This window comes from Artibeus jamaicensis, unplaced genomic scaffold, assembly GCF_021234435.1.
Source record: "Artibeus jamaicensis isolate MK-2021 breed Jamaican fruit bat unplaced genomic scaffold, CSHL_Jam_final contig_452, whole genome shotgun sequence".
Lineage (NCBI taxonomy): Eukaryota > Metazoa > Chordata > Mammalia > Chiroptera > Phyllostomidae > Artibeus > Artibeus jamaicensis.
The window spans coordinates 79,269-105,076 of record NW_026521837.1 but is presented as its reverse complement, the minus strand read 5'-3'; the positions used below and the strand labels follow the sequence as shown (position 1 = coordinate 105,076).

At 38.2% G+C, this 25,808-nt stretch overlaps 1 protein-coding gene across 6 annotated transcripts in view; it reads left to right on the top strand.

Moving 5' to 3' along the window:
* Positions 1 to 25,808, top strand: part of LIN54 (lin-54 DREAM MuvB core complex component) — an 81,591-nt gene that overhangs the window by 15,502 nt on the left and 40,281 nt on the right. For 3 of the 6 annotated variants that reach the window (XM_037154810.2, XM_037154812.2, XM_037154813.2), the window contains exons 2-4: positions 1,202 to 1,913; positions 6,276 to 6,399; positions 16,268 to 16,410. In XM_037154810.2, coding sequence (XP_037010705.2) covers positions 1,202 to 1,913; positions 6,276 to 6,399; positions 16,268 to 16,410 — 979 coding nt within the window. The remainder of the gene's footprint in view (positions 1 to 1,201; positions 1,914 to 6,275; positions 6,400 to 16,267; positions 16,411 to 25,808) is intronic. The other 3 variants (XM_037154815.2, XM_037154817.2, XM_037154816.2) reach the window with 1 other exon arrangement.

Below are 25,808 nucleotides of genomic sequence, written 5' to 3'. Positions count from 1 at the left end.
GCTCACAGGCTAGCTGTTGCTTATTTGAGAGGGTTTATTTAGTAAGTTATGATACATGAAGAAAGAGCAGCATTCTTAGGGGAAAACCACTACGAACTGCTGTAAGTTGGGTGGGATGGAGTCTCAGATATGACACCCTCCTGCCCACTCTGTGGCTCCTTTGGGGGAGGGTTCAGAAAAGGGACAATGGCCTCTGCCTGCCTTTCTGTCTGGGAGAAAGCCTTCCCCCAGCTCTCGCCTTGATGCCAGACACTTCATTTCCTCCCTGTATGCCACTGGTGCCTTTTAAGCTGCTCCCCTGTTGCTGGAGCTCAGGAAAAGTGAGTCTGAGTAGGTCCATGTGTGTGTTCTTTAAGAGGAACTGCTTGGGTGGGGCTCCAGAAGTTTCTTCAACCAGCTCAACCCCTGCTGGTTTTTGTAGTCAGAAGTTGTGGGGACTACCTTCCTGGCACCAGAATCTTGGGCTGGGGAGCCTGGTGTGGGGCTGGGACTCTTCTCTCCCCAGATATCCCTCCCAAATTTTTAGCGACCACAGGTGGTTGTTGGACCAGACCATTCCGTGCTTGTGCCCCTCCTACCAGTCTCAATGGTCATGGTTTCTTTAATTCAGTAGTTGTCAGACTTCCATTCAACTCAATATCTGACAGTTCTGAGTGATGATTGTTCTATCAGTTAGTTATAATTTAGATGTGGTTGTATGAGAAGGTGAGCTGTGTTTTCCTATGCTGCCATTTGGCTGGAAATGTACCCTGGTTATATTTTTAAAATCTTTATTTCTTTGTATGCATCAATACTTCCCAGGTCTATCAATGGCGGGGGGGTGGTGAGCTGGAAAGAAAGAAGAGGATTAGACATGTAAAAATTTAAGTTTATGAGTAGACATTGGAAAGGAGTTTCCTGTAATTAAGTGATTTGGTGTTGCCTGAATGCAGTGTACTTTTGGAATGAGACGTGGTGAATGAGGCCGTTTGGTTCTGGTATTATGTCTTGTGTGACTTATAGTTCAGATTCTTCAAAGTTGAAGATAAATTAAAATGGTTTAACCCACATCTGCATCAGGAGTATTCTTCATTCAATTATACATCAATTTAAAAATGTCATTTTTTATTTTGTCATTTGTATTTTTCTTGAAATTTTTTTCTTTCTCGTAAATTTGTTCTTGAAATCTAGTAATTTTTTTATTTTTCAACTTTTATTGCAGTGCCTGGTCAACTTCTAGCAGGAGAACGATCATGGAGGTGGTGCCAGCTGAGGTGAATAGTTTGCTTCCAGAGGAAATAATGGACACTGGTATAACTTTAGTGGATGATGATAGTATTGAGGCTGTTATTGTTTCATCCCCAATTCCCATGGAGACAGAACTGGAAGAAATTGTCAACATAAATTCTACTGGTGACTCTACAGCCACGCCCATTTCCACGGAACCAATCACAGTGTACAGTAACCACACTAACCAAGTTGCAGTGAATACAATTATTAAAGCAGATTCTAATACCACAGTGAAACCAGCTTTTCCAAGTGGCCTTCAAAAACTTGGTGCTCAGACTCCTGTGACTATATCTGCCAATCAGATTATTTTAAACAAAGTATCACAGACATCTGATCTTAAACTTGGCAATCAGACCCTTAAACCAGATGGACAGAAGTTAATTTTAACAACTTTGGGCAAGTCTGGTTCACCAATTGTTTTAGCACTACCCCATAGCCAACTACCCCAAGCTCAGAAAGTTACAACTCAGGCCCAGTCAGGAGATGCTAAGTTACCACCGCAGCAAATTAAAGTAGTTACCATTGGAGGGAGGCCAGAGGTGAAACCTGTCATTGGTGTCTCAGCACTGACCCCAGGAAATCAACTGATTAATACAACAACTCAGCCCTCTGTGTTACAGACCCAACAGTTAAAAACAGTACAGGTAAAAAAAAAAAAGGGGGCTTATAAATTAAAATGCATGTTAAAAATTAAATTGATTGGTAGTTGTGTTTGTAGGGTGATTAAATGCTTAGTTGTTACTGATTTCTTTTGAATGTTGCATTTAGGAATTGTGTGGAGTTTTGGGGTTTCTTTTGGTGGTTTTTTTTTCATTTTTGTAAAGTTTGATATATCTAATTCTTTGAAAATTTTGATAGAGAACTTTGAGCAAATGTGTTTTGGTTAAATTTCAGATGAGTGTATTTATAGCTTTTTACTCCTTTTAAAATGCATTTTATTCTTACTAGTTCTGCTGGTATAAAGGATATTCTGCTGGTATAAAGATGCCAGAATTTCTGATGGGCTGTCAAAAAATCATTCAGACATTTTTTTCAGTTAATAGATGGCCAAAGTCTAGGAAAACTTGCTGCTCTGAGAAACCCTTGGAGCCAGAAATAGTGCATATTAGCCAGTTTGTGCTTTTCTTTGTAGTTCATGGTCCATTGCCATCACTCATTGCCATCACTTTTGGAAAAGTCAGTGCAATGTGTTGGAAGGTAACATATAGCCATTCAGACAAACTAGATTTGAGTTGTCCCTGCTACCCTACCACCTGTGGAACTTTGTATAGGTTACTTATCATCTTTGAGTTTTTTGACTTTAGCTAGAATGATTATTTGATCACAATGACATACATAGCAACATAAAGTACTGGATGTACTTCTCAAAACTTTGAGGATCCTCCAAAATGGTACCTACTGTTAGTATGATTAGGACCTTAACATAGAAGGTTAACAGAACATTTATTAGATAGTTTCACGTTTTTCATGCCCAGATAGGCCTTTTTTAGTCATCACTACTCTTAGAAATACAATGATTCAGTTAAGACCAGGGAACACAAATTCATTCTCTGTTTGAAAGAGTCACGTTTTAGGAAAAAAGGAGAAGGCATGGGTTAGAGAACTAAAGCAATTGTATAACAAAATAGGAAGGTTTGGGGAACTATCCACTCTCAGCTGATATTAGAAATATTGTTTGGCAGAATATTAGAAACTTATCTTTCATGGGCTTTTATTCAAGAACTTTGTAAGATTTCTTAAACCTTATAATTTGACCATGTTCCTTCTGCCACTGGTAAAAAAAATTTTTTTGGGGGGGTACATTATCATCTCACTTATCTCTGGCTTCCATTTACTTTATTTTTTTAAAGTATTTACTTATTTATTTTTAGGGAGAACAGAAGGGAGGGGAGAAAGAGAGGGAGAGAAACATGGGTGTGCAAGAGAAACATCAATATAGGTTGTCCCTGGCACGCCCCCAACCGGGGACCTGCTTCACAACTTAGGCATGTGCCTTGACCAGGAATTGAACTGGTGACCTTTCAGTTTGTGCGATAATGCCCAACCCACTGAGCCACACCATTCAGGGCCTTTTTACTTATTTTGATGTGGGTTTCTTCAGTGAGATATCCTATCATCATCAAGCATCCTGACCTGTCTCGAAGAGTCTTGAAATTTGTCTTGAAGTTTGTTTTTTATTGGTTTACCAGAGTATATATATGGCTTTGGTGATGTAGATCATAACCATGTCACAAGAAACTGATAATGTAAAGCAGAAAACAGAATGTCATATTTCTCATTTATAAGAGCAATGTATACATACTGCTTTAATGACCAATTTATTTGTTTCCACTAATGTTCTACTCTGATCACCCAACTACTGACCAAAAAAAAAACTGAAACATAATTCTAATAGCTTCTTTTATTGTGTTACTTTTATAAATCCTGATTCTATGTATTAAAAGAACTTTGCTTTAAAAAAAAAAGTACACAATAACCAAAACAAAAGAAACTCCATTTAGGATATTGTTCTACTTGTCTAGTTACTTTTAGGCAACCCTAATCTTTCTAACTCAGAAGTACCCTACAAAGTTTGGAAGCACAGAAAAAACAGATAAACTACACATCTATATGTTTCCTTTTTAGGCACCAGAATATTTGGTTTATTATTACACGGTGTATATGATTCTCTGGTTTTTTTCCTAGACAGTCTTCAGCGTTGTCTTAAGTTTAATGAGTATTGAAACTGTTAGGGTATGGACAGCAGGTAAGGGTGGAAGAAGGAGACCCATCTTGAAAAATGAAGGAAAGAGGTGACAGTTGAGGCCAGAGGCAGTAACAAAGAGGTATAGTTATACTTAATTACAGATATATAAACATTTTCCCATGTTTCTTTTGTATAGTATTTAAGAGTGATAACTAGCTGTCTGGAGCAGCATAACTCCTGACTAGTTCTTGTATCTATACAATGCAGTGCCAAAAATTATCTGCTTGTATTATTTGATCAAATATTTAGCTATTTTATTTGTAAATTACCTTTTTGATTCTTTTTTGTCTTAATCTGGTGATTAGATAAATTTGTTATAAAATGATATTTTATGCTTTGTTTTACTTAAAGTAATTTTGTTCTGGGGTAGTTTGGAATTCATAATGCAAAAAATCATGGTTCCTTAATAGAATCAGAAATCATTTTTTAGCAAATCTCCATTAAAGAAACCTAATAAGAGGGGAGGTTGAGATTGTTCATTTGACTGATGACTGTGATTTGGGTTACTGTTTACATTATTTTTGTGATTGCAAGTATTCATAGAGTCATAATTGTGAAAATCAGTTAAAAATAGGTAAATACTTTAAACTCCTAATCTTTACTTTGTAGCTAAGATGGTTTATTTTGAGAAATGGATTTTAAGAATATCAGTACTTTGACATCTTGAGATTATTAATACTAAGTCAATAGATGACATATTCTGACGTACTGAGTTTTAGGCCTGTAAAAACAGTTGAGGAATATATCTTCTTTATGTCTTCCCAATTACATCAGTTTCTTTAAGTACAATTATGAATTTATTTGGTGTATCAGAGTTTTGCAAGTTGAGTATTTTTTAATATAGTACTAGATTCTCTTGTTATCTAAAAAATGATTTATATTTTGTTTTGTCAGTAATTTATTGAGTGTAAGAAAGTGATACATGCTAAGTGTAACAAAATGTGTTATTTAGTTTGTAAGTTGAGCACAAAGCTGATATTTATCTAGGTCTGTGATCTGTTACAGGTTCTGGTGTATTTCTGTCATTCAAGTTAGTCATGTTTATTCATTTTGAGTCATTATTTCCAATAATAAGTAGTACTTTCAGGGCCTCAATATCTTCCCAAAGATAAAATTAGTATTTAATGTCCTTTGTGCTCTAAAAGTCTCTGATTTTTTTTTCTTCATCTTCACCCAAGGATGTTTTTCATTATTTTTAGAGAGAGGGTCAGGGAGCCAGAGAGAGGGGGGAACAATGTGAGAGACATTGATTGGTTCTCTCCTGTATGTGTCCAGACCAGGGGTTATACGTGCCTCAACCAGGGCTTGAACCTGCAACCTGCGTGTGTGTCCTGACCAGGAATTGAACCCACGACCTTTTGGTCTATGGGACAATGCTCCAATCAACTGAGCTACACTGGCCAGGGCAAAAAAAAAGTCTGATTTTTATCATACCTAAATTTCTGCATTAAACTTTTAGAGGAAGTTATGTCTTTGCATGTATTGCTAATTTCATTATCAAAACATTGCTAATTCTTTCCTTCTTGACTGGTGGAGAATTTTAGTTTAAGTCAACAGTGTGCCAGTATAAGAGATGTGTAAAATACTCTCTCTTCAAGGAATTTATAGTCTAGTAAACAGTATCTTAGTAAATAATATTTGAGAGGTTTTGCCTTTAGAATAATTTTTGTTTTGCCAAAGTTGTCTCTTTGTGTCCTAGGGCATTAACATGTTCAATTTTTTGTTTACTACCTACCCCTGCTGTATAGATCTAAAGCTAAACATCTAATCATAAGCCCATCTTTCATATGTATTTACATTTTGCTTCCAGGGGTCAATCTAATTATATTTACAGGTGGCTTCGTCATTTGCACTATTTTTTCTTACCTTACTCTATTCCATCTTTTTATTATTGAATAATTTTCTCTTTTGAAAGACTATTGCTCTGCCATAGTGTTTTATTATTACTATTAAATGTTTATTAAATAAACTTTATTATTAACATTACTTTGGTTTTCATCATATGTTTATATACCAGAGACTAAAATAAGGATTTACAATGAAATGCAAAGGTATTACTATATATTGGCCTAAGGGTGTTATTTTATTAATATTTTTATGAATGGCTACATTTTTAATGTTTTTAACATTAGTACTTAGATATATTTTGTTAAATGAGCTGATTTCGTATGTACTTCTGTATATCAATCTTTTGTCTGATTTTGATTGAATAGGTATTTTATACAAACAAATGGTCTTCATAGTTATTTATATATTTCAGATTGCTAAGAAGCCTCGAACACCGACCTCTGGTCCTGTAATCACGAAGCTGATCTTTGCAAAACCAATTAATAGTAAAGCAGTTACAGGACAGACAACTCAAGTATCACCACCAGTCATTGCAGGTTATATTTCTTTATAGTTTATTAAGCTATATATTTACCCTATAGTTTAAGCTTATATTTAGGTTTAAGAAAAGGCTATTCCTGTCTCTTTGAAATGTATTAGTGAAACAAGTATAGCTTATTATAAACCAAACTCATTAATAAGAAATGTTACATTTAAGTGTGTACTTCAAGCAAAACGACTTGTCTCAAAATCAGTCCATTACTGTAGTTTCCTTAGTTTTGGGTAGAATTTTACCATGAAAGTACTACAAAGTCTTAAACTCTAATAATAGTAGCTAATGTGATGTTTACTAGGTGCTTCTCACTATTCTTAGCTCTTTACATATAGTGACTTCTATAATTCTCTGGCCATTCTGTGAGGTAGGCACTGATACCTGCCCCTTTTTGCCAGTCTGTAAATTGAGGTACTTATCTAGTAAATGGCCAAGCTGCAGTTTGAACACAGGCAGTGTCTCTAAAGCACATGTACTAAGTCTAATAGTTTTACATTAATACACATGAGAGTGTAGTATTTCGTGGTTTCTCTTTGAATTCTTGGTTTCAGTATTTTAATATTTTCATTTTGTTATCTAAATGTAGGGTTTTTACTATTTTTTTAATTGACTTTAGGGAGAATTAGAGAGAAAAACATCAATTTGTTGTTCCACTCATGCATTCATTGGTTGATTCATGTATGTGCCCTGACTGGGGATCCAACCCACAACCCTGGTATATCAGGACAGTGCTCCAAACAACTGAGCTATCGGGTCAGGGCTATATTCGGGTTTCTGTGAATAGTAGATTGTCACAGTGATCTAATTACTAAAGTGATAACAGGATTTTAGCTGTTTTTACCACCAAATTCCTTTAGTGTGACCCAGTTCTCTAAAGTTTTTATCATCACCCAGTAATTGTAAGACCCCAGAAATTTTAATTTAGTATTTCATTCTCTTTATTCTAGATTATCAGCCTTTGTACTCCCAATCTGGCAATTCTTTGACTTTGAAATCTCAGCTCTATTAACCCTCTCACTTTCTCATTGATAATTATCCTCTTCCTGTCATTACATTCTTCCTTACTAAACATTGAGTCCATAGCCCATCATTATCACTTCCTTGTAAACACCATTAATTATCTTTTTTCTATTTCTGCAATAGCTTGGTTAAGTCCATCTCTCTTCTTACACCTTGCCTGGCAAGCAGCTCAATATTTGTAGAGAAAAATCATGTACCTGTGGTGACTGGTCTTTAATTCATAGTTAAATTGTACTCTTTCCACCAATTTAGAGTTCATTTTTTCCATTGTGCTATAAGGAAGCACTTCTGGGTTATATACTTTGACTAGAGAATTTTATATGCTAATTACCCATTGCTGTGTATATTCTTTTTTAAAATTTTATTTATTGATTTTAGAGAGAGAGAGAAACATCAATTTGTTGTTCTACTTATTGATGCATTCATTGGTTGATTCTTTATGTGTCCTGACCAGGAATTGAACCTACATCCTTGGCGTCTAGGGACAATGCTCTAATCACTGAGCTACCCAACTTGAGCCACCCAACCAGGGCTCCAGTTTAAGATTTTATTTATTTATTTATCTTTAGAGGGGAAGGGAAGGAGAAAGGGAGAGAAATATCAATGTATGGTTGCCTCTCATGAGTCCCCTGCTGGGAACTGGCCTGCAACCTAGGCAGGTGCCCTGACTGGGAATCGAACCTCGATCCTCGGGTTCGCAGGCCCACACTCAATCCACTGAGCTACACCAGCCAGGGCTCCAGTGTGTATTTTTGATGAATGTGCTTCAGATGTTAACTAACTATGGGTGGGGGAGGCAGTATATATTAAAACCACCTACTACTGTCTTTGTTAAATTTATAGACAATATAACAGTAGGCAACTCTGAAGTCAATGGTATGATTTGCCATTTTTATGAGGTTTGGAATTGTATGTGTAGGGAAGCTTCTCATTTTAGCAAATCAGAGAAGGCATGAAAAGATTGTGGTTTGAGGACTGTTGGGTGAATGAATGTTCTCTTTCTCTTTGGTCCTCAGTAGAGATTTTGTGATGGCTATAGGAAACTGGTATCTTGAGGACTTTGTGGGAGACAGGTATAGCCCCAGAGGAAAGATTGGGAAAGGGTTGGGATTTGGAGGTGGTTTCAAAAGCAGGCTTCAGTTGGCTGAAAGTGAGCAAGCTTTGGATGTGTTGAGGAAAAGGGGGCTGGCTGTTAGTCACCTGGGAGGTTTTGAGTAAGTGGAAAGAGTTAACCAAGAGGAATGTCTCAGTGCAATGCTCTTTACTGGTTTTGAGTTTGAGACAGAGTCCCTTACAATTTTTTAATTATGTGGGGAAATTGTATGCTAAAACAGTTGTGGTGTTTGCTGAAGTGTCTGAATGCATTTTTGGTTAATGTCCAGATTTCCTCTCTTACAATTGACTATAATAGATGTCATTGCTGAGTCTTTGGGTCATTTATAATGTGTTGCACACTAATCATAGCTTCACCTTTTTTTAAAGAAAATATTTATTTATTTTTAGAGAGGGGGGAAGTGAAGGACAAAGAGAGGGAGAAAAACAATGTGTGGTTGCACTTGTATGCCTCCCTACTGGGGACCTGGCCTGCAACTCAGGCATGTGCCCTGACTGGTGATTGACCCTTTGGTTTGCAGGCCAGCACTCAATCCACTGAGCCACACCAGCCAGGGCTGCTTCACCTTTTAATTACAGATTTATTAGCCCTACCAAAATGTATAAGCTTCTATAAAATTTCACCAGAATTGTTGGCATTAAGTTCAGTTTGGAGGGATAATTTTTACTGTTAACTAGTGCTTTATAGCCTTTTAAATTCGCGTGAACCAAATTTTAAACCACCAAAGCAGCTCTCCTGTTGAATGCTTATCACAGGAGGTTCCATCATCTTTATATTGCAGCTAATGACCTTTCAAAGTACATTTAGATTATTTCTTAATGACATTTGGTATTTTCATTGAAGATGGATTTCTTTTCTCTTTTTGCTTCTCAGTCAAGATAAATTTGTGTATCAATGATTTTTCTAAAAATGGGAATCTGATTTTGTCATAACCTTGCTTAAAATTTTCTCGGCTTCAGGTCATTAAGATTAAGTTCAAAAGCTAGTGCTTTCTTAGCATTAAAAACATTTATTATCTATACATATCTTCTTCATTTTACCTTCCATCAGCTCCAGACCTACTGATTTAACTTATTTTAAGAGGTTAACAAATGGACCACGTTCTCTCAGAACTTAGGATCTTGGCACTGTCTCTTTTCCCTGAAACGCCTTTCTTTGCTAACTCCTCCATTGTATTTATTTGTTTGTTTGTTTGTTTGTTTAATTTCTGGGTTCTTTTTTTAAAAATATATTTTATTGATTATGCCATTACAGTTCTATTCCCCCCTTCATTCCCCTCCGCCCTGCACACCCTCTTCCCCACCATTCCCCCTTTAGTTTATGACCACGTGTCTCAAGTTCTTTAGATTCTATGTTTCTCCTACTATTCTTGCCCTCCCCACTATCTATTTTCTACCTACCGTCTATGCTACTTATTTTCTGTACCTTCTCTCCCCTTGTCTTTCTCCCACTCCCCTGTTGCTAACCCTCCATGTGATCTTCATTTCTGTGGTTCTGCTCCTGATCTAGCTGTCCTCTTAGTTTGCTTTTGTTTTAGGTGTGGTTGTTAATAACTGTGAGTTGCTCTCCTTTCACGGTTCTTTTTTTTATATTCTTTTTCTTAGATAAGTTTCTTTAATATTTCATATAATAAGGGCTTGGTGATGATGAACTCATTTAATTTGACCTTATCTGAGAAGCACTTTATCTGTCCTTCCATTCTAAATGAAAGCTTTGCTGGATAGAGCAATCTTGGATGTAGGTCCTTGCCTTTCATGACTTGGAATACCCCTTTCCAGCCCCTTCTTGCCTGTAAGGTCTCTTTTGAGAAATCCACTGACAGTCTGATGGGAACTCCTTTGTAGGTGACTGTCCCCTTATGTCTTGCTGCTTCTAGGATTCTCTCCTTCATTTTAATCTTGGCTAATATAATTATGATGTGCCTTGGTGTGTTCCTTCTTGGGTCCAACTTCTTTGGGACTCTCTGAGCTTCCTGGATTTCCTGAAAGTCTATTTCCTTTGCCAGAATGGGGAAGTTTTTATTATTTGTTCAAGTAAGTTTTCCACTTGTTGCTTTTCCTCTTCCCCTTCTGGTACCCCTATAATTTGGTTGTTGGAGTGTTTAAAGATGTCCTGGAGGTTCCTAAGCCTCTCCTCATTTTTTGAATCTTGTTTCTTCATTCTTTTCTGTTTGGTCATTTTTTCCTTCCTTCTGGTCTACTCCCTTGGTTTGAGTCCCAATTTCCTTTCCATTACTATTGGTTTCCTGTGCATTACCCTTCATTTCAATTAGTTTAGCCTTCATATGTTCCTCTAATTTGTGACTAAAATCAACCAGTTCTGTGAGCATCCTGATCACCAGTGTTTTGAACTGTGTATCTGAAAGTTTGGCTCTTTCTTCATCACTTAGATTTATGGGCTCTGGGGCTCTGAGTTGTTCTTGAGCCATGTTTTTATGTGTTTCTGCCTGTTACATATGAGGAGCAGAGCCTTGGTTTTTTACTGGGGCGGGGCCACCCAGGTCACTGGTTTGTGACGCTGTATGTGGGGATGGGGTCAGAGAGGGACAATAGCAGTCCCCTCTGCCGCTTCCTGCCACTGGGCCCTGCCTGGTCTGTCTTACCACTCACTCACTGGTTTATCTGCACTTGAATGTGTGACTGTGGTCAGCCCTCAGTGGGTCCGCCCACTACTCCACACCTGGGATCTGCCTACAGCTGCCAGCATGCCTGAGTCACGTGCCTGGGTCTGTCCGGTGGATCTTTCCTGCACGACCCCACTCTGCTGCTGGCTCTGCCCCTCTTACCAGTTTGGCTGAAGGGTTCGTTGTTGTCAGACTTCTGTACAGTTCAACTTTCTGTGGTTTGGCTGCGTTTTTGTTGCTAAAACTTTGTTGTTTTTAAACTTGGTTGTGTGAGAAGGTGCAGTGCTTCCACCTATGCCTCCATCTTGACAGAAGTTAACACCTCCATTTTATATTTGAATTACCTCTGTCTGTCTTGAAATGTTTTTTTTTTTAATTAATTTATTTATTTATCTTTTAGAGGGGAAGGGAAGGAGAGAGGGAGAGAAATATCAATGTGTGGTTGCCTCGTGTGTCCCCTGCTGGGAACTGGGCTGCAACCCAGGCATGTGCCCTGACTGGAAATCGAACAGTGATACTCTGGCCCACAGGCCCGAGCTCAATTCTTGAAAGATTTTTACCCCAGGCTCCCTTTTTCTGACCATCTCCTATGTATTTTCATAAAACTTGATTATACCTACTAAATATTTAAATTTAATTAAAATTCATTAAATTTCATAGAATTCATAGAATTTTAAGTTTTGTTTCACTCACACTGTATTGCAATACTGTCTTTCTTGTGTGCCCACTAAACTCATTGTTTCTCTTAATGGTAATTTTTTTTGTTTTGTTTCCCATCTACTTTTTAAAATTGTGATAAAATATATGCAGGGTCTGGCACAAATAATGCCCTTTTTTATTACAAAATCATAAGCATGTAATTCTATAACATAACGATATCACACTCAAACACACCATATGACTTTATAGATGAAATGTTCAAATTACAACTATAAATTATTACACCCATGTTATTGCCTTAAGAACCACACTCAAGGAGGCGTTACTTCTGCAGAACCCTGTGTAGCATAAAGCTGACCATTCTAATCACTTTTAAGTGGATAATCCAGTGGCATTAAATATGTTCACATTGTTGTGCAACCATCACCACTCTCCATCTCCAGAGCTTTTTTCATGTTGCAAACTGAATCTGTGTGCCCATTAAATAATAACTCCCCATTCTTTCCTCCTCTAGCCCCAGTGGAGGCTTTCTGTCTCTATCACTTGAACTTTGTCCTTTTATGACTAGCTGATTTCCTCATGGTCCATCTATGTGATAGCATGTGTGTATATAGCACATTGATGGCAGTTGTTTAATCTTTATCTTTCCAGTACCTGGCACATAGATATGGTTCAGTGAATGTTTTTGAGTGAAGGTATATTTCATGGAAGTAGTGTAGTGGATGGAAGGAGCTATTGAGAGACTTGTTTGTTAGTCATGGCTCTTCCTTTGATCTTCAGTAAATATACTGTCTGTTCATTTTATTTATTTCTGTAAGATGCTAATACCAACCACTGCACCAGACTTTTGAGATGGTTAAGTGAGACACAGAGGTCCTTGCTATTAAAACTCCCAAGGTACAAAGTTGCCTCAGTGGAGCAAACTTCACTAATGTGAAAATATTCACTAACGAATTAATTTCTTACAGAATTAGTCCTTACTCAGGTATACTAGCTCCCAGCCCCAAGCTGCCTCATCTGTAGCTTTCTGGAATATGTTTCTTGCTTCAGGTGGAGACCACCTGACAGTAGAATGTAAATGCCTTGCAAATTGATTTCAGAATGAAACTGTATAACTTACATACTTGCTTGAATTTGTCTACAGAGCTAAGGATAAAAAGAGATTTGGATGTTAGATAATCAGAAGTGCTATCTGTATGAAAAACAAGCAGGCCCCTCTGGATTTGGTTATCCAGCATCTGCTTGAAACATTTTTCAGTGAATAGAAAGTTAATTGTGTTGAAACAGTCATTCCTTTTTTTTTTTTTAAGTATATTTGATTATGCTGTTACAGTTTTTATTCTCCCCTTTATCTCCTTTCCTCCAACATTCCCACTCCTTAATTCATGTCCATGGGTTGTACATACAAGGTCTATGACTTCTCCTTTTTCTAAACTATTCTTAACTTCCCCCATCTATTTTACATCTACCATTTATGCTACTTATTCCTCTACCTTTTCCCCCATTCTCCACCCTTCCCTCCCCACTGATAACCCTCCATGTGATCTCCATTTCTATCATTCTCTTCCTGTTCTAGTTGTTTGCTTAGTTTGTTTTTGTTATTTTAGGTTCAGTTGATAGTTGTGAGTTTGTTGTCATTTTACTCATCATAGTTTTGATGATCTTTTTCTTAGATAAATCACTTTAACATTTCATATAATAAAGGTTTGATGATGACGAACTCCTTTAACTTGACCTTATCTGGGAAGCACTTTATCTGCCCTTAGATTCTAAATCTAAAAATAGAGTAATGTTGGATATATACTTGCCTTTCATGACTTTGAATATTTCTATCCAGCCCTTCTTGTCTGCAAGGTCTCTGTTACGAAATCAGCTGATGGTCTTATGGGAACTCTTTTGTAGGTAACTGTCTCCTTTGCTCTTGCTGCTTTTAAGGTTCTTGCAGTATCTTTCGTTTTGAGTGATTTAATTATGATATGCCTTGGTTCCTTCCTCCTTGGGTCCAGCTTATTTGAGATTCTCTGAGTTTCCTGGACTTCCATGTCTATTTCCTTTGCTAGATTGGGGAAGTTCTGTTTCATTATGTTTTCAAGTAAGTTTTCAATTCCTTGCTCGTCCTCTATTGGCACCCCTATGATTTGGATGATGGGACATTTCAAGTTGTCCTAGAGGTTCCTCAGCCTCTCCTCATTTTTTTGAATTCTTGTTTCTTCATTCTGTTCTGGTTGGGTGTTTATTTCTTTTGTTCCAAATCATTCATAGAAGTCCTGGTTTCCTTCTTGTCATGTTGGTTTCCCTGAATATTTTCCTTTATTTCAATTCTTCCTGTATTTTCCATCTCTACTCAGCCATTTCTTTCAGCATCCTGATTACCAGTGTTTTGAACTCTGCATCTCATAGGTTGGGTATCTCCTTGTCGCCTAGCTCTTTCTCTGGAGTTTTGATCACTTTCATTTGGGCCATGTTTCTTTGTCTCGGCACGTGTGCTACATTGTAAGGGGCAGAACCTTAGGTATTTGCTAGGGCATGGTAACCCACATCACTGTCTTGGGGCTCTGTATGTGGGGGAGGCGTCGGACAGGGAACAGTGCTGCTTCCTTGGCTCTGGGCTGGTTTTCAGTCACTTTATCTGCCCTTAGATTCTAAATCTAAGAATAGAGAAATGTTGGATATATACTTGCTTTTCATGACTTTGAAAGTCTACCCACAAGTAAACTGAGCCCTTCTGGTGCTGATTCCCAGGTCAATGGGCTTGTGTACATTTTTAGGACCCTGTCAGCCCCTCCAACAGACAATCCTGTGAGACTGACAGTTTCTCCTGCCACCGCAACCCCCAAGGTTTTTACCACCAGAGGTTTTGAGGCTTTATTTCCCCATCCTGGAACCCTGGGTTGTTCAGTCTGTCTTGTTCCCCAGTTGTTCCTCCCAGTTTATCTGCATGTAAATGTGGGACTGCCTAGACTGCCAGCCATGGCCTTGCCTGCCCAGAATGCTAGCCATCACCTTGCCATGCTTCCTTTCTGGCCCAGCTGCCCATCTCTGCCCCTCCTACCTGTCTGGATGAGTGTTTCTTCTTTAGCTCCTTGGTGTCTGGACTTCCATACAGTTTGATTTTTCTGGCAGTTCTGGTTATTTTTTGTTTTGTTTTGTCATTGGTTGTTATCCTTTTGGTTGTGTAAGGAAGCAAAGTATATTTACCTATGTTTCCATCTTGGCTAGAAGTGAAACAGTCACTTCTAACAAAAATTTCTAAATTGTTCTTAGTGCTCAACTGAACATTTTTTTATTTCTATGCATTAATGCAATGCACCTGATTGTTGTAATCCTTCAACTTGTTGGCCTGGAACAGTCAGGATAATCTTGGCTTTCCTGCCACAATAAAGAATCTCTAAATTCAGAAGTTTTTTTAAAAATCCCCCAGTGTTTTTAAATCATACTTAATGATTATCTCCCTGTCCATTGTGGATTAGAAGGAGGTTGTTCTCATGAGTCTCACAAGGTCTCAGGCTGACAAAGGAGCCATCATCTCAGATGTGGCAGAAAGAGCTTTGTAAAGCCTTCCATAGGTGTTAAATATTCTGGCACAGAAATGACACACGTCACTTTTATCCATAATTTGTTGGCTAGAACTAGTCAACCATCGAAAGTGGGGAGGGTTAGGAAGTACAGTTCTAGCAGTTGCCCAGAATGGAAGAGAACCAGAATACTTGGTGAATGGCACTAATGACTATCACAGTCTTTTAAGAATTTAGAGGTGTATCACGTTTTTATTCCTTTCTTGCCTAGGATGAAAATTACTGATATTTCAACTCATTGTGATATGATTTCTCATTCTCTAAGTCATCCAGACATATTATGATTTTTCTGCATTGTACCTGAAGGTTATTGTCAAGAAGAGAATAGAGTGTTTCTTTATTCTTTTTGGGAACTGACCAGGAAAAAGTTCTTTTTTGTCCTTTTGTCAATATTAAACTAAATAGTGTTCAAGTTAGTCCCATAATTATATGTTTTATATATGTGGGTTTAACTGTATCCTGTGGCATAAGTTCAAATAGTAAGACAACTATGGTAATATAGTGAAAACAGAGATTGAAATTTTAAGACTTCAAGTCCTAACTTTCAAGAGCTGTTACCTAGGGCATGTTGCTTAGTTATCCTGAGACTATTTTCTATAGATTTAACAAGATTGTTAAGAATATTACCAGAAGTGTTTTCTTGGGCTTTATTTAAAGTGATAGAAGTTACTGTTACTAGGAGATACTTTTGTTTCTTTCTGTTTATGTTCATCATAATTCATCAGGGACTCATTCGAGTATTTAAGTTCATATGTAGATACATATAAAATAGTAAACATACTATAGCCCTTGTGAGTATAGATCATCATCACATACATTTATTATTATTATTATTATTATTATTTTAAAGTCAAACTGATATGCTACCTCTCATTTGCAGGTAGGGTTCTTTCACAGTCTACTCCCGGGACTCCCTCAAAGACCATAACAATATCTGAAAGTGGTGTTATTGGATCGTCTTTAAATTCTACAACACAGACACCAAATAAAATAGCCATCTCACCTTTGAAATCACCAAATAAGGTAAAGAAATTAACCATATGTGCAAGGTATTGTGGTTAATGCATTTATTTTCTTACTAGTCACTCCAGATACCGAATATATTCCCAGGCAACTGAATAGACATTCAGCGAATACTAGATTGATTTAGTAATCAAGGGTATATGACATCAAAAACTTACTCTAAAACACGTAGTAACCTAGTGATCATTTCACATGCTAAGATGGTTTTCATGGCCCTTATGAAAATGAGCACAACAAAACTCTTTTGAATTAGGTATATTATGTGTTTAGTTCTTCAGTTAATATTTGTGCAAGGTTACTGTTTGTGTAAGTCACATGCATGTATGGTGACTATATAAATCTAAAATGTTAAATGTAACTCTTTTTGATAATACTCTGTGTTCTGCTTAGGTTGTCCTGGATTTTAGGGAGATCTGAACTTTTGCTGGGTAACAGTATAAAGAACACTAGAAATTGGCATCAAATGCTGGTAACCATATTATTAGAGTTTTAAGGTGGCAAAGTACCTACTATTTTACTCTTAGGTTAAGTAAGAAGTCTTAGCTCACTTTCTTAAAACATACAGATGTCATTATACCACCATAACGTTTTGAAAAAGTTATGTTTTAAAGGACACACTAAGTTGGAAACCCAAGTTTCATCATTCTCTAAGGTACCACCCTTATGATGCCAGAAACATACTGCCCTTTGTACTTGCCTTTTCCCTTAATTTGTTACTGTTCACAAATAGAACAGACATTTGCCTTACATTAAAAAAACGTTAGGCTATTGGTCTCTATTCTAATGAGACCTGAATATAATATATAAATATGATGTCTCTTACAGCTTGTTAAAATGAGATTCTACCTGCATAATAATATAGATAATTATTTACTTAAATGAATTCAACAGATACTTGAGTGCTTATATATATTACGCATGGTGATAGGTACTGGGGCTAAAAGCATAAATCAGATAAGTTTTTAATTTCAAGTAGTTTAATAGGAAAGTTAGACTTAAACACTTAAGAATTGCTGTGCAGAATCATTAATGTTCACAGGTAGATTAATGAGCTTTGCTTTGTGTGTCAGAAAAGGTCTACATAAGGGAGGCTATTCTTGAAAGATACTAACTTTTAAGGTGGTTTGGGTCTTAACTGTAAATGAGCAGAGGAGGATTTCTGGGTTGAGGTAATACTTTAGAAAAAAGTCTACAAGTGTGTCCCTTTCAGGAAGCCAAGTTACTTTGGGAGTGCGAGAGCTGAGGGTACTAAAGTTAATGGAAAGTCTAATTATCTTCAGAGGAGTATTGTTCTTAAAGACTTACTGTTTCTTCCTGTTACTACTAGGACAGTGGTTCTCAGCCTTGTTTGCACATTGGAATCATCTAGGGAGCTTTAATACCATTGCCTGGCTTTTATCCCCAGAGACTCTGTTTAATTTTTTTTTAATTGATTGATTTTAGAGACAGAGAGAGGAGAGAGAAACATATATTTGTTGTTCCACTTATTTATTGCATTCATTGATTGATTCTTGTATGACCCCTGACCAGGTTATGTACATAACCTGCAACCCTGGTGTATCAGGACATCACTGTAACCAACTGACCTATGGGAGATTCCATATTTTTTAAAAGATTTTATTTATTTATTTTTAGAGAAGGGGGAAGGGAGGAAGAAAGAGAGGGAGAGAAACATTAGTGTGTGGTTGTCTCTTATGTGGAGCCCACTGGGGACCCAGCCCAAAACCCAGGCATGTGCCCTGAGTGGGAATTGAACCGGCAGCCCTTTGGTTTACAGCCTGTGCTCAATCCACTGAGCTACACCAGCCAGGGCCTTTTTTTTTTTTTTCTTTTTAAATTTTAGAGAGAGAGGAAGCAAGGGAGGAAGAGAAGAAAAACATCAATTTGTTGTTCCATCTAACCAGGGATTAAAACTGCAACTTGTATGTATCAGGACTATGTGTGCTCTAATCAACTGAGCTGCTTGTCCAGGGCCAGAGACTTTGTTTTAATTGGTCCAAAGTTTGGCCTGGAATCAGAATTTTTGAAAGCCAAGTAATCCTAAACAACCGCCCTAGGATAATATGAGGTTTGCATTTTTAGAGAGATGACTGCAGTGACATTATGAAAGATAGTTTGGAGAGAGGTAAGCCTAGATTCTGAGAGAGACCAGTTAATGTTAGCCATTCTGAACCTTGACTGAGCTTGTGAAGCACCTGGGGACCTCTTGAAACAACTAATGCTGTGGGCTACCTGGACCCCTTTTAAATCAGAGTCTCTAGGCTGGGGCCTAGGAATTAGATTTAATATTTAAAAAATCTAAGGTATAGGCCAGGTTAGAGAATCACCAAATGAGATTGTGGTAGTATCACTGGTATGAGCTAAATTAGTAGCCATAGGGATAGGGAGGAAGAGATGTGTTGGAAGAGGTTTAAGAAACAATGAGTGGACATCAGGGTCTTAGGAAAGGGATTAATTGATTTGAGTCCCAATTTCCTTCCCTTCCCTTCACTGATCATTCCCTGTGTAATTTTCCTTTATTTCACTTTGCATAGCCTTCACTTCATGTATTTTGCGACCATACTCAGCCATTTCTGTGAGCATCCCGATTACCAGTGTTTTGAAGTCTGCATATGATAGGTTGGCTGTCTGTCTCTCCATTGCTTGGTTCTATTTTAAAGTTTTGATCTATTCTTTCATTTGTCCCATATATTTTTGTCTCCACTTATCTGTTATGTAGTAAAGGGTGGAGCCTTAGGTATTGCTGGGTGAGGCAACCCATGTACCTACGTTGTTGGGTAGGGGTCTGAGAGGAAGCAGTGCTGCTTGCTCATCTCTTGACAGGCTTTCAGTCACTTTTCCCACTACCCACAAGCAACTTGGACCTTTCTGGTGCTGATTCCTGGGTTGGTGGGTTTATGTACATTTTAGGACCCTTTGGATCTCCCCAAAGGATTCTCCTGTGAGACTGGGAGTTTCTCCCACTGCCGTAACCCCCACAGGTTTTTACAGTCAGAGGATTTGAGGCTTTGTTTCCCCATGCTGGAACTCTGGGTTGTGCAGTTTGTCTCACTCTCCAGTTGTTCTTCCCAGTTTATCCGTGCGCAAATGTGGAACTGCCCTGTCCACCAGCTGCCACCTCACCCACCCCAGTCCTCCAGCCACCAACTTGCCTCCAGTCTTCTCTGCCCAGGCTGCCCACCTCCACCCTTCCTACCATTCTGGATGAATGTTTCTTCTTTAACTCCTTGGTTTTCGGACTTCCATACAGTTTGATTTTCCTGGCAGGTGTGTTTTTTTGTTTTGTTTTGTTTTTAAATTTGTAGTTGTCCTTTTGGTTGTGTGAGGAGGCACAGTGTATCTACCTACACCTCCATTTTGGCTGGAAGTCCAGTTCCTTTCTTAGTTGTGTGGAGTTTGCTAGTGGGCCCATTGAAGGAGTTTTTCATCTCTGGTAATTGTACGTACTTTATTTCTAGCATTTCCATGTGACTTTTTCTTAAAGCTTCTGTCTCATTGCAGTTCCCCTCTGTTCATTGTATGTTGTCTTCCTTTCCTACTAGGTCTGTTAACATATTAGTTCTAGTTATTTTAGAGTCCCTTATCCAGTGGTTGCAACATCTAGGCCATTTCTAAGATTGCCTCTCATTTTGTTATTGGAATGATTATCTGGGTTTTTTAAACAATTTTTGCATTTTTAAACTTACACATCTAGGGTAGAGAAAATAATCTATTAAAGGTAAGTGACTGATTCTTGGGACTTCCGCCAAGATGGAGGTTTAGCTGGATGTGCCTGCCTCCTCACACAACCAAGTTTAGGGACAACTAAATATTAGCATCAGAAAACACAACCAGAACACGGAAAACTGAACTTTTCGGAAGTCCGCTAACAACAAATTCTTCAGCCTGACCGGTAAGGGGCGAAACCGGCGTCGGGTGAGGACTTACAAAGGAGGGCTCGGTCGGACTGGGCGCGGAATCCAGACGCGCGAATCCAGTCGTGAGGGTTCCAAACCCAGGATTGGACCTAGTGAGCCACCGAGCAGCCCACCGGGGGAGCGACTACAGAGGACACAGTGGGGAGGCGGTGGCAGCGAGTTGACTGTGGTTGCCTGGTTGCGCGCGAGTGAGGGAGTGAGCGGTTGGCCCGGCACCAGCGGCGGCGGGCGCCATTTCCCGCTCTGACCACGCCCCCACATACAGCGTCACAACCCAGCGACCTGGGACTCCAAGGCGCCGCTTGTCCCACTTAAAGGGCCAGAACAGACCAAAAATGTCGCACGCAGAACTCAAAGCCCCAGAGATAAATCTAAATGACGAAGAAATAGCAAATCTCTCAGACGCACAGTTTAAAACACTGGTCATCACCTTCCTCACAGATCTGGTGGATTACAGCCACAAATTAGAGAAACATATGGAGGCTAAATTAAGGGAAATGAATGGAATTCCACAGGAATCCCATAGAGATGAAAAGGAAACTGGGACTCAAATCAATGCAGTGGACCAGAAGAAAGCAAATAATGGCCAAACAGAAAAGAGTCAAGGAGCAAGAATTCAAAGAAATGAGGAGAGTCTTAGGAACCTCCAGGACATCTTTAAACGCTCCAATATCCAAATTATAGGGGTACCAGAAGGGGGGAAAGACACAACCACCAGTGGAAAAACTATTTGAACAAATAATAAAAGAAAATTTCCCCAATCTGGCAAAGGAAATAGACTTCCAAGAAATCCAAGAAGCCCAGAGAGTACCAAAAAAGTTGGACTCAAGAAGAAACACACCAAGGCATATCATAATTACATTAGCCAAAATTAAAATGAAGGAAAGAATCCTGGAAGCAGCAAGAGCTAAGGGGACAATCACCTACAAAGGAGTCCCCATCAGGCTGTCAGCAGATTTCTCAAAAGAGACCTTACAGGCAAGAAGGGGCTGGAAAGAAATATTCCAAGTCATGAAATCTAAAGACCTACAACCAAGATTGCTCTACCCAGCAAAACTTTCATTTAGAACGGAAGGACAGATAAGGTGCTTCTCAGATAAGACCAAATTCAAGGAGTTCATCATCACCAAGCCCTTATTATATGAAATGTTAAAGGGACTTATCTAAGAAAAAGAAGTTAAAGAAACATGAACAGTGAAAGGACAGCAAACTCACAGTTATTAACAACCACACCTAAAACGAAAGCAAACTAAAAGGACAGCTAGATCAGGAGTGGAAACAGAAATGAAGATCTCAAGGAGGGTTAGCAACAGGGGAGTGGGAGGAGGAGATGGGGGGAGAAGGTACAGAAAACAAGTAGCATAGACAGTAGATAGAAAATAGATGAGGGGGGCGAGAATAGTTTGGGAAACATAGAACCTAAAGGACTTGAGACACATGGACATAAACTAAAGGGGGGTAATGGTGGGGTTGGGGGGGCAGGGTGGAGGAATGGAGGGGGGAATAGAACAACTGTAACAGCATAATCAATTCAAAAAAATAAATAAATTTAATTAAAAAAAAAAGGTAAGTGACTTAGCACAAAACGTGAAGCTGGGGTATTAATTTACATAAAATCTGATCAGACAAGCTTCAGAAGAGTTGATCTTTTGGATAATTGAAGTTCAGGAAAGGTAAAGTCACTTGATAGTGAATACACAATGCAATATACAGATGATACATTATAGAATTGTATACCTAAAACCTATATAATTGTATTAACCCATATCATCCCAGTAAATTCAATTTAAAAAATTTTCTAATCATTAGAGAGGGGACAAAAGAAAAGTAAATGTTTGCAGACCTTGGAAAACTAGATCAAAGTAGCAATGGTTAGAAACCTTGAAAGTCCTTTTTTCTCATGAATTTGGTTAGTAAATATTCCTAAAATGTAAGGCCTCGTTATACTTGATGTATGATGTTGATGGGTACTTTTTTCCCCCTTAATGTCTTTTTTTTTCCCAGTTGTAGTTTACCTTCAGCATTATTTTATATTAGTTTCAGTTGTAATTTTCCCCTTAGTGTTTTAATGATTAACATGGATATCTTCAAAATATCCTCCTCTTCACTTTTGAGAGTTATGCGAGTTATCCTGAACATCCTTGAATTCACCTCACTCTTCTTGCCAGTTTTGCTTTTCTGTCTAGGGGAGTGGGGTTTTTTGTTGTTTTGTTTTGTTTTTTGGTTTTTTGTTTAGTTTTGGGGTTTTTTGTTGTTGTTGTTTTTTGCCGGAGGAAGGGAGTGCTATTATTTAGCAAACACATTTTCTTGTCTGCCCTATCTGTGCTAAGTAATTGAACCATCTTGTAGCCATTCAGAATGCAGAATGTACTTGATTACAATGTGAGGAATTTTGAAGCATAAGCAATGTATATGTGGTTTAAGAAAAGTTTCTTACTTTTCTAATTTCTATAACTTCTTGAACTTTTCCTACTTCTGGGTCTTCTTAGTTTGGGTAGAATTCTATTTTGCTTGTATAATTAAATTCTAGATTCAACATTTTTTTTGAAGATTTTATTTATTTATCTTTAGAGGGGAAGGGAAGGAGAGAGAGAGAGAAATATCAATGTATGGTTGCCTCTCGTGAGTCCCCTGCTGGGAACTGGCCTGCAACCCAGGCATGTGCCCTGACTGGGAATTGAACCATGATCATGTGGCTCGAAGGCCCGAGCTCAATCCACTGAGCTGCGACAGCCAGGGCTAGATTCAACATTTTATTGTAGTTACTTTATCATTTATCTGTCCATCTCTCTATCCATTAAACATTTTTAAAATGCATTTCAAAGAAAGTTGCACATGTTCAACTTTCTTCCCAATTATTTCATCTAGTATACCATTAACTAGAATTCACTGTTTGTTCAGGGTTTTTTCTCTTTTGAAGTAAAATTACATATACTGAAATATCCAAATGTTAAAGACACCATTGAATGCGTTCAGATGAAATGCAGACATCTGTGCAATCCAAAACTCTGTTAAGATAAAGGACATCATCTTGGCAGGACGTTAACATTTTTTTCCTATTTCTGAATGCATCAGGATAAACAAAGCACCTGTCTTTTGATAGGTTTTAGTAATAAGTTTTTTTGATATATATCTTTGAAATTGAAAAATGAGTAATTACAGATTATTAAAAATACTTTCCTTTATAGTTCAGATAGGTTCTAATTTTTTTTAAGTATATTTTCTTGATTTTGCTATTACAGCTGTCTCATTTTTCTCTCTTTGACCCCCTCCACCCAATAGGCCCCTTCCCTTCAGCAGTCCCCCCTTTAGTTCATAACCATGGGTCATGCATATAAGTTCTTTGGTTTCTTCATTGCCTATACTATTCTCAACGCTACCCTATTTTGTACCTACCAATTATGCTTTTTATTCCCCGATGGGTACTTTTTTCCCCCTTAATGTCTTTTTTTCCCAGTTGTAGTTCGCCTTCAGCATTATTTTATATTAGTTTCAGTTGTAATTTTCCCCTTAGTGTTTTAATGATTAACGTGGATACATCTCCAAAATATCTTCCTTATCCCTGATTCTCCTGCTTCCCCTCCCAGCTGATAACCCTCCAAATGATCTCCTATCTATAATTCTGTTCCGTTCTGGTTGGTTGCTTAGTTTGGTTTTTTAGATTTAGTTGTTGATAGTTGTGAATTTGTTATCATTTTAATGTTCATAGTTTTGAACTTCTTTTTCTTAGATAAGTCCTCTTAACATTTCACATAATAAGGGCTTGATGGTGAACTCCTTTAGCTTTACCTTATCTGGGAAGCACTTTATCTGCCCTTCCATTCTAAATGACAGCTTTGCTGGATAGAGTAATTTTTGATGTAGGTCCTTGCTTTTCATCAGTTTGAATACTTCTTGTCAGTCCCTTCTTGCCTGCAGAGTTCCTTTTGAGAAGTCAGCTGACAGTCTTATGGGAACTCCTTTGTAGGTACCTGTCTTCTTTTCTCTTGCTGCTTTTAAGATTCTGTGTTTATCATTAACCTTTGGCATTTTAATTATGATGCTTCTTGGTGCATTCCTCGTTGGATCCAACCTATTTGGGATTCTCTGTGCTTCCTGGACTTCTATGTTTATTTCCTTTGCCAGATCAGGGAAGTTTTCCTTTATTATTTTTTCAAATAAGTTTTCAATTTCTTGCTCTTCCTCTTCTCCTTCTGCCATCTCTATAATTTGAATGCCTGCACTTTTGGAGATGTCCCAGAGTTGTCTTATACTCTCCTCATTTTTTAAAATTCTTTTTTTCTTCATTCTGTTCTGATTGAATTTTTGTTTCTTCCTTATGTTCCAAGTAGTCGATTTGTTTCTTCCTTCCCTGAAACTATTGTTTCCTTGTGGGGTTTTTTTAATTTCGCTTAGTGTAGCTTTCATTTCTTCCCTTATCTTTTGCTGTATTTGATGAGTTCTCAGAGCATCCTGATCAGTAGTGTTTTGAACTCTGCATCTGATATGTTGGTTATTTCCATTTTGTTTAGTTCTTTTTCTAGGGTTTTTTGTTTGGGTTTTTTTTTTTTCATTTGGGCCATATTTCTTTGTCTCCTCAGTTTGGCAGCCTCCCTGCGTTTGTTTCTGTATATTAGGTAGAGCTGCTTTGACTCCCTGTTTCAGTGCACCTGCTAACTTGTATGAGGCTGAGCGTTCAGTATTTGCCAGGGTAGGGCAACCCGCTTCACTACTTTGTGGTTGTTTTGTGGGGCAGAGGTGGTCAGAGAGGATACAGTGCTGCTGCCTTACTGCTGTAGGCTTGCTTGGTACTCACCCAGTTTCCAATCAATTCACCCACTTCCTACATGCAACTGGTGCTCCTCTAACTGTTGCCCTGATGATGGTTCCCAGAGTGATTGGGTTTGCTTACAGTCTAGGACCATGCAGTCCTGTTAAATAGACTCTCCTGAGACATCAGCAGTTTCTTCTGCTGCCCCAACCCCCACTTGTATTTTCAGCCAGAAGTTATAAGGCTTTATTTTCTTGGCGCTGGTACCCTGGGCTGTGTGGTTTGGCCTGACACTGGGATTGCTCACATCCAAGGTATCTCACTCGATTTTTATCCACCGCACAGGAATGCGGGATTGCCCATTCCCCAGGTGTCTGCTGCCTTGTCCCCGCCGCTGCCTTTTGTACACCAGCACTGCATCCTCTCCACCCCAGCTCCCCATCTCTGTCCCACCTACCCATCTGGATGAATATGGCTTCTTTAAATCCTTGTTTGGACTTCCACACAGGTTGATTTTTCTGGCAGTTCTGGGTGTTTTTAGTTTTGAAGCTAGTCGTGATCCTTCTTGTGGTTGTGCCAAGGAGGTGAAGCATGTCTGCCTATGGCTCTATCTTGACTGGAAGCCCCTAGATTCTCATTTTTTCTTTCTATTATATTGAAGAAGGACTTAAGTGAGTTTCAGATCATTATAGTTTTCAATGGTAGAATATAGTATGATTTTTGGTATAAAA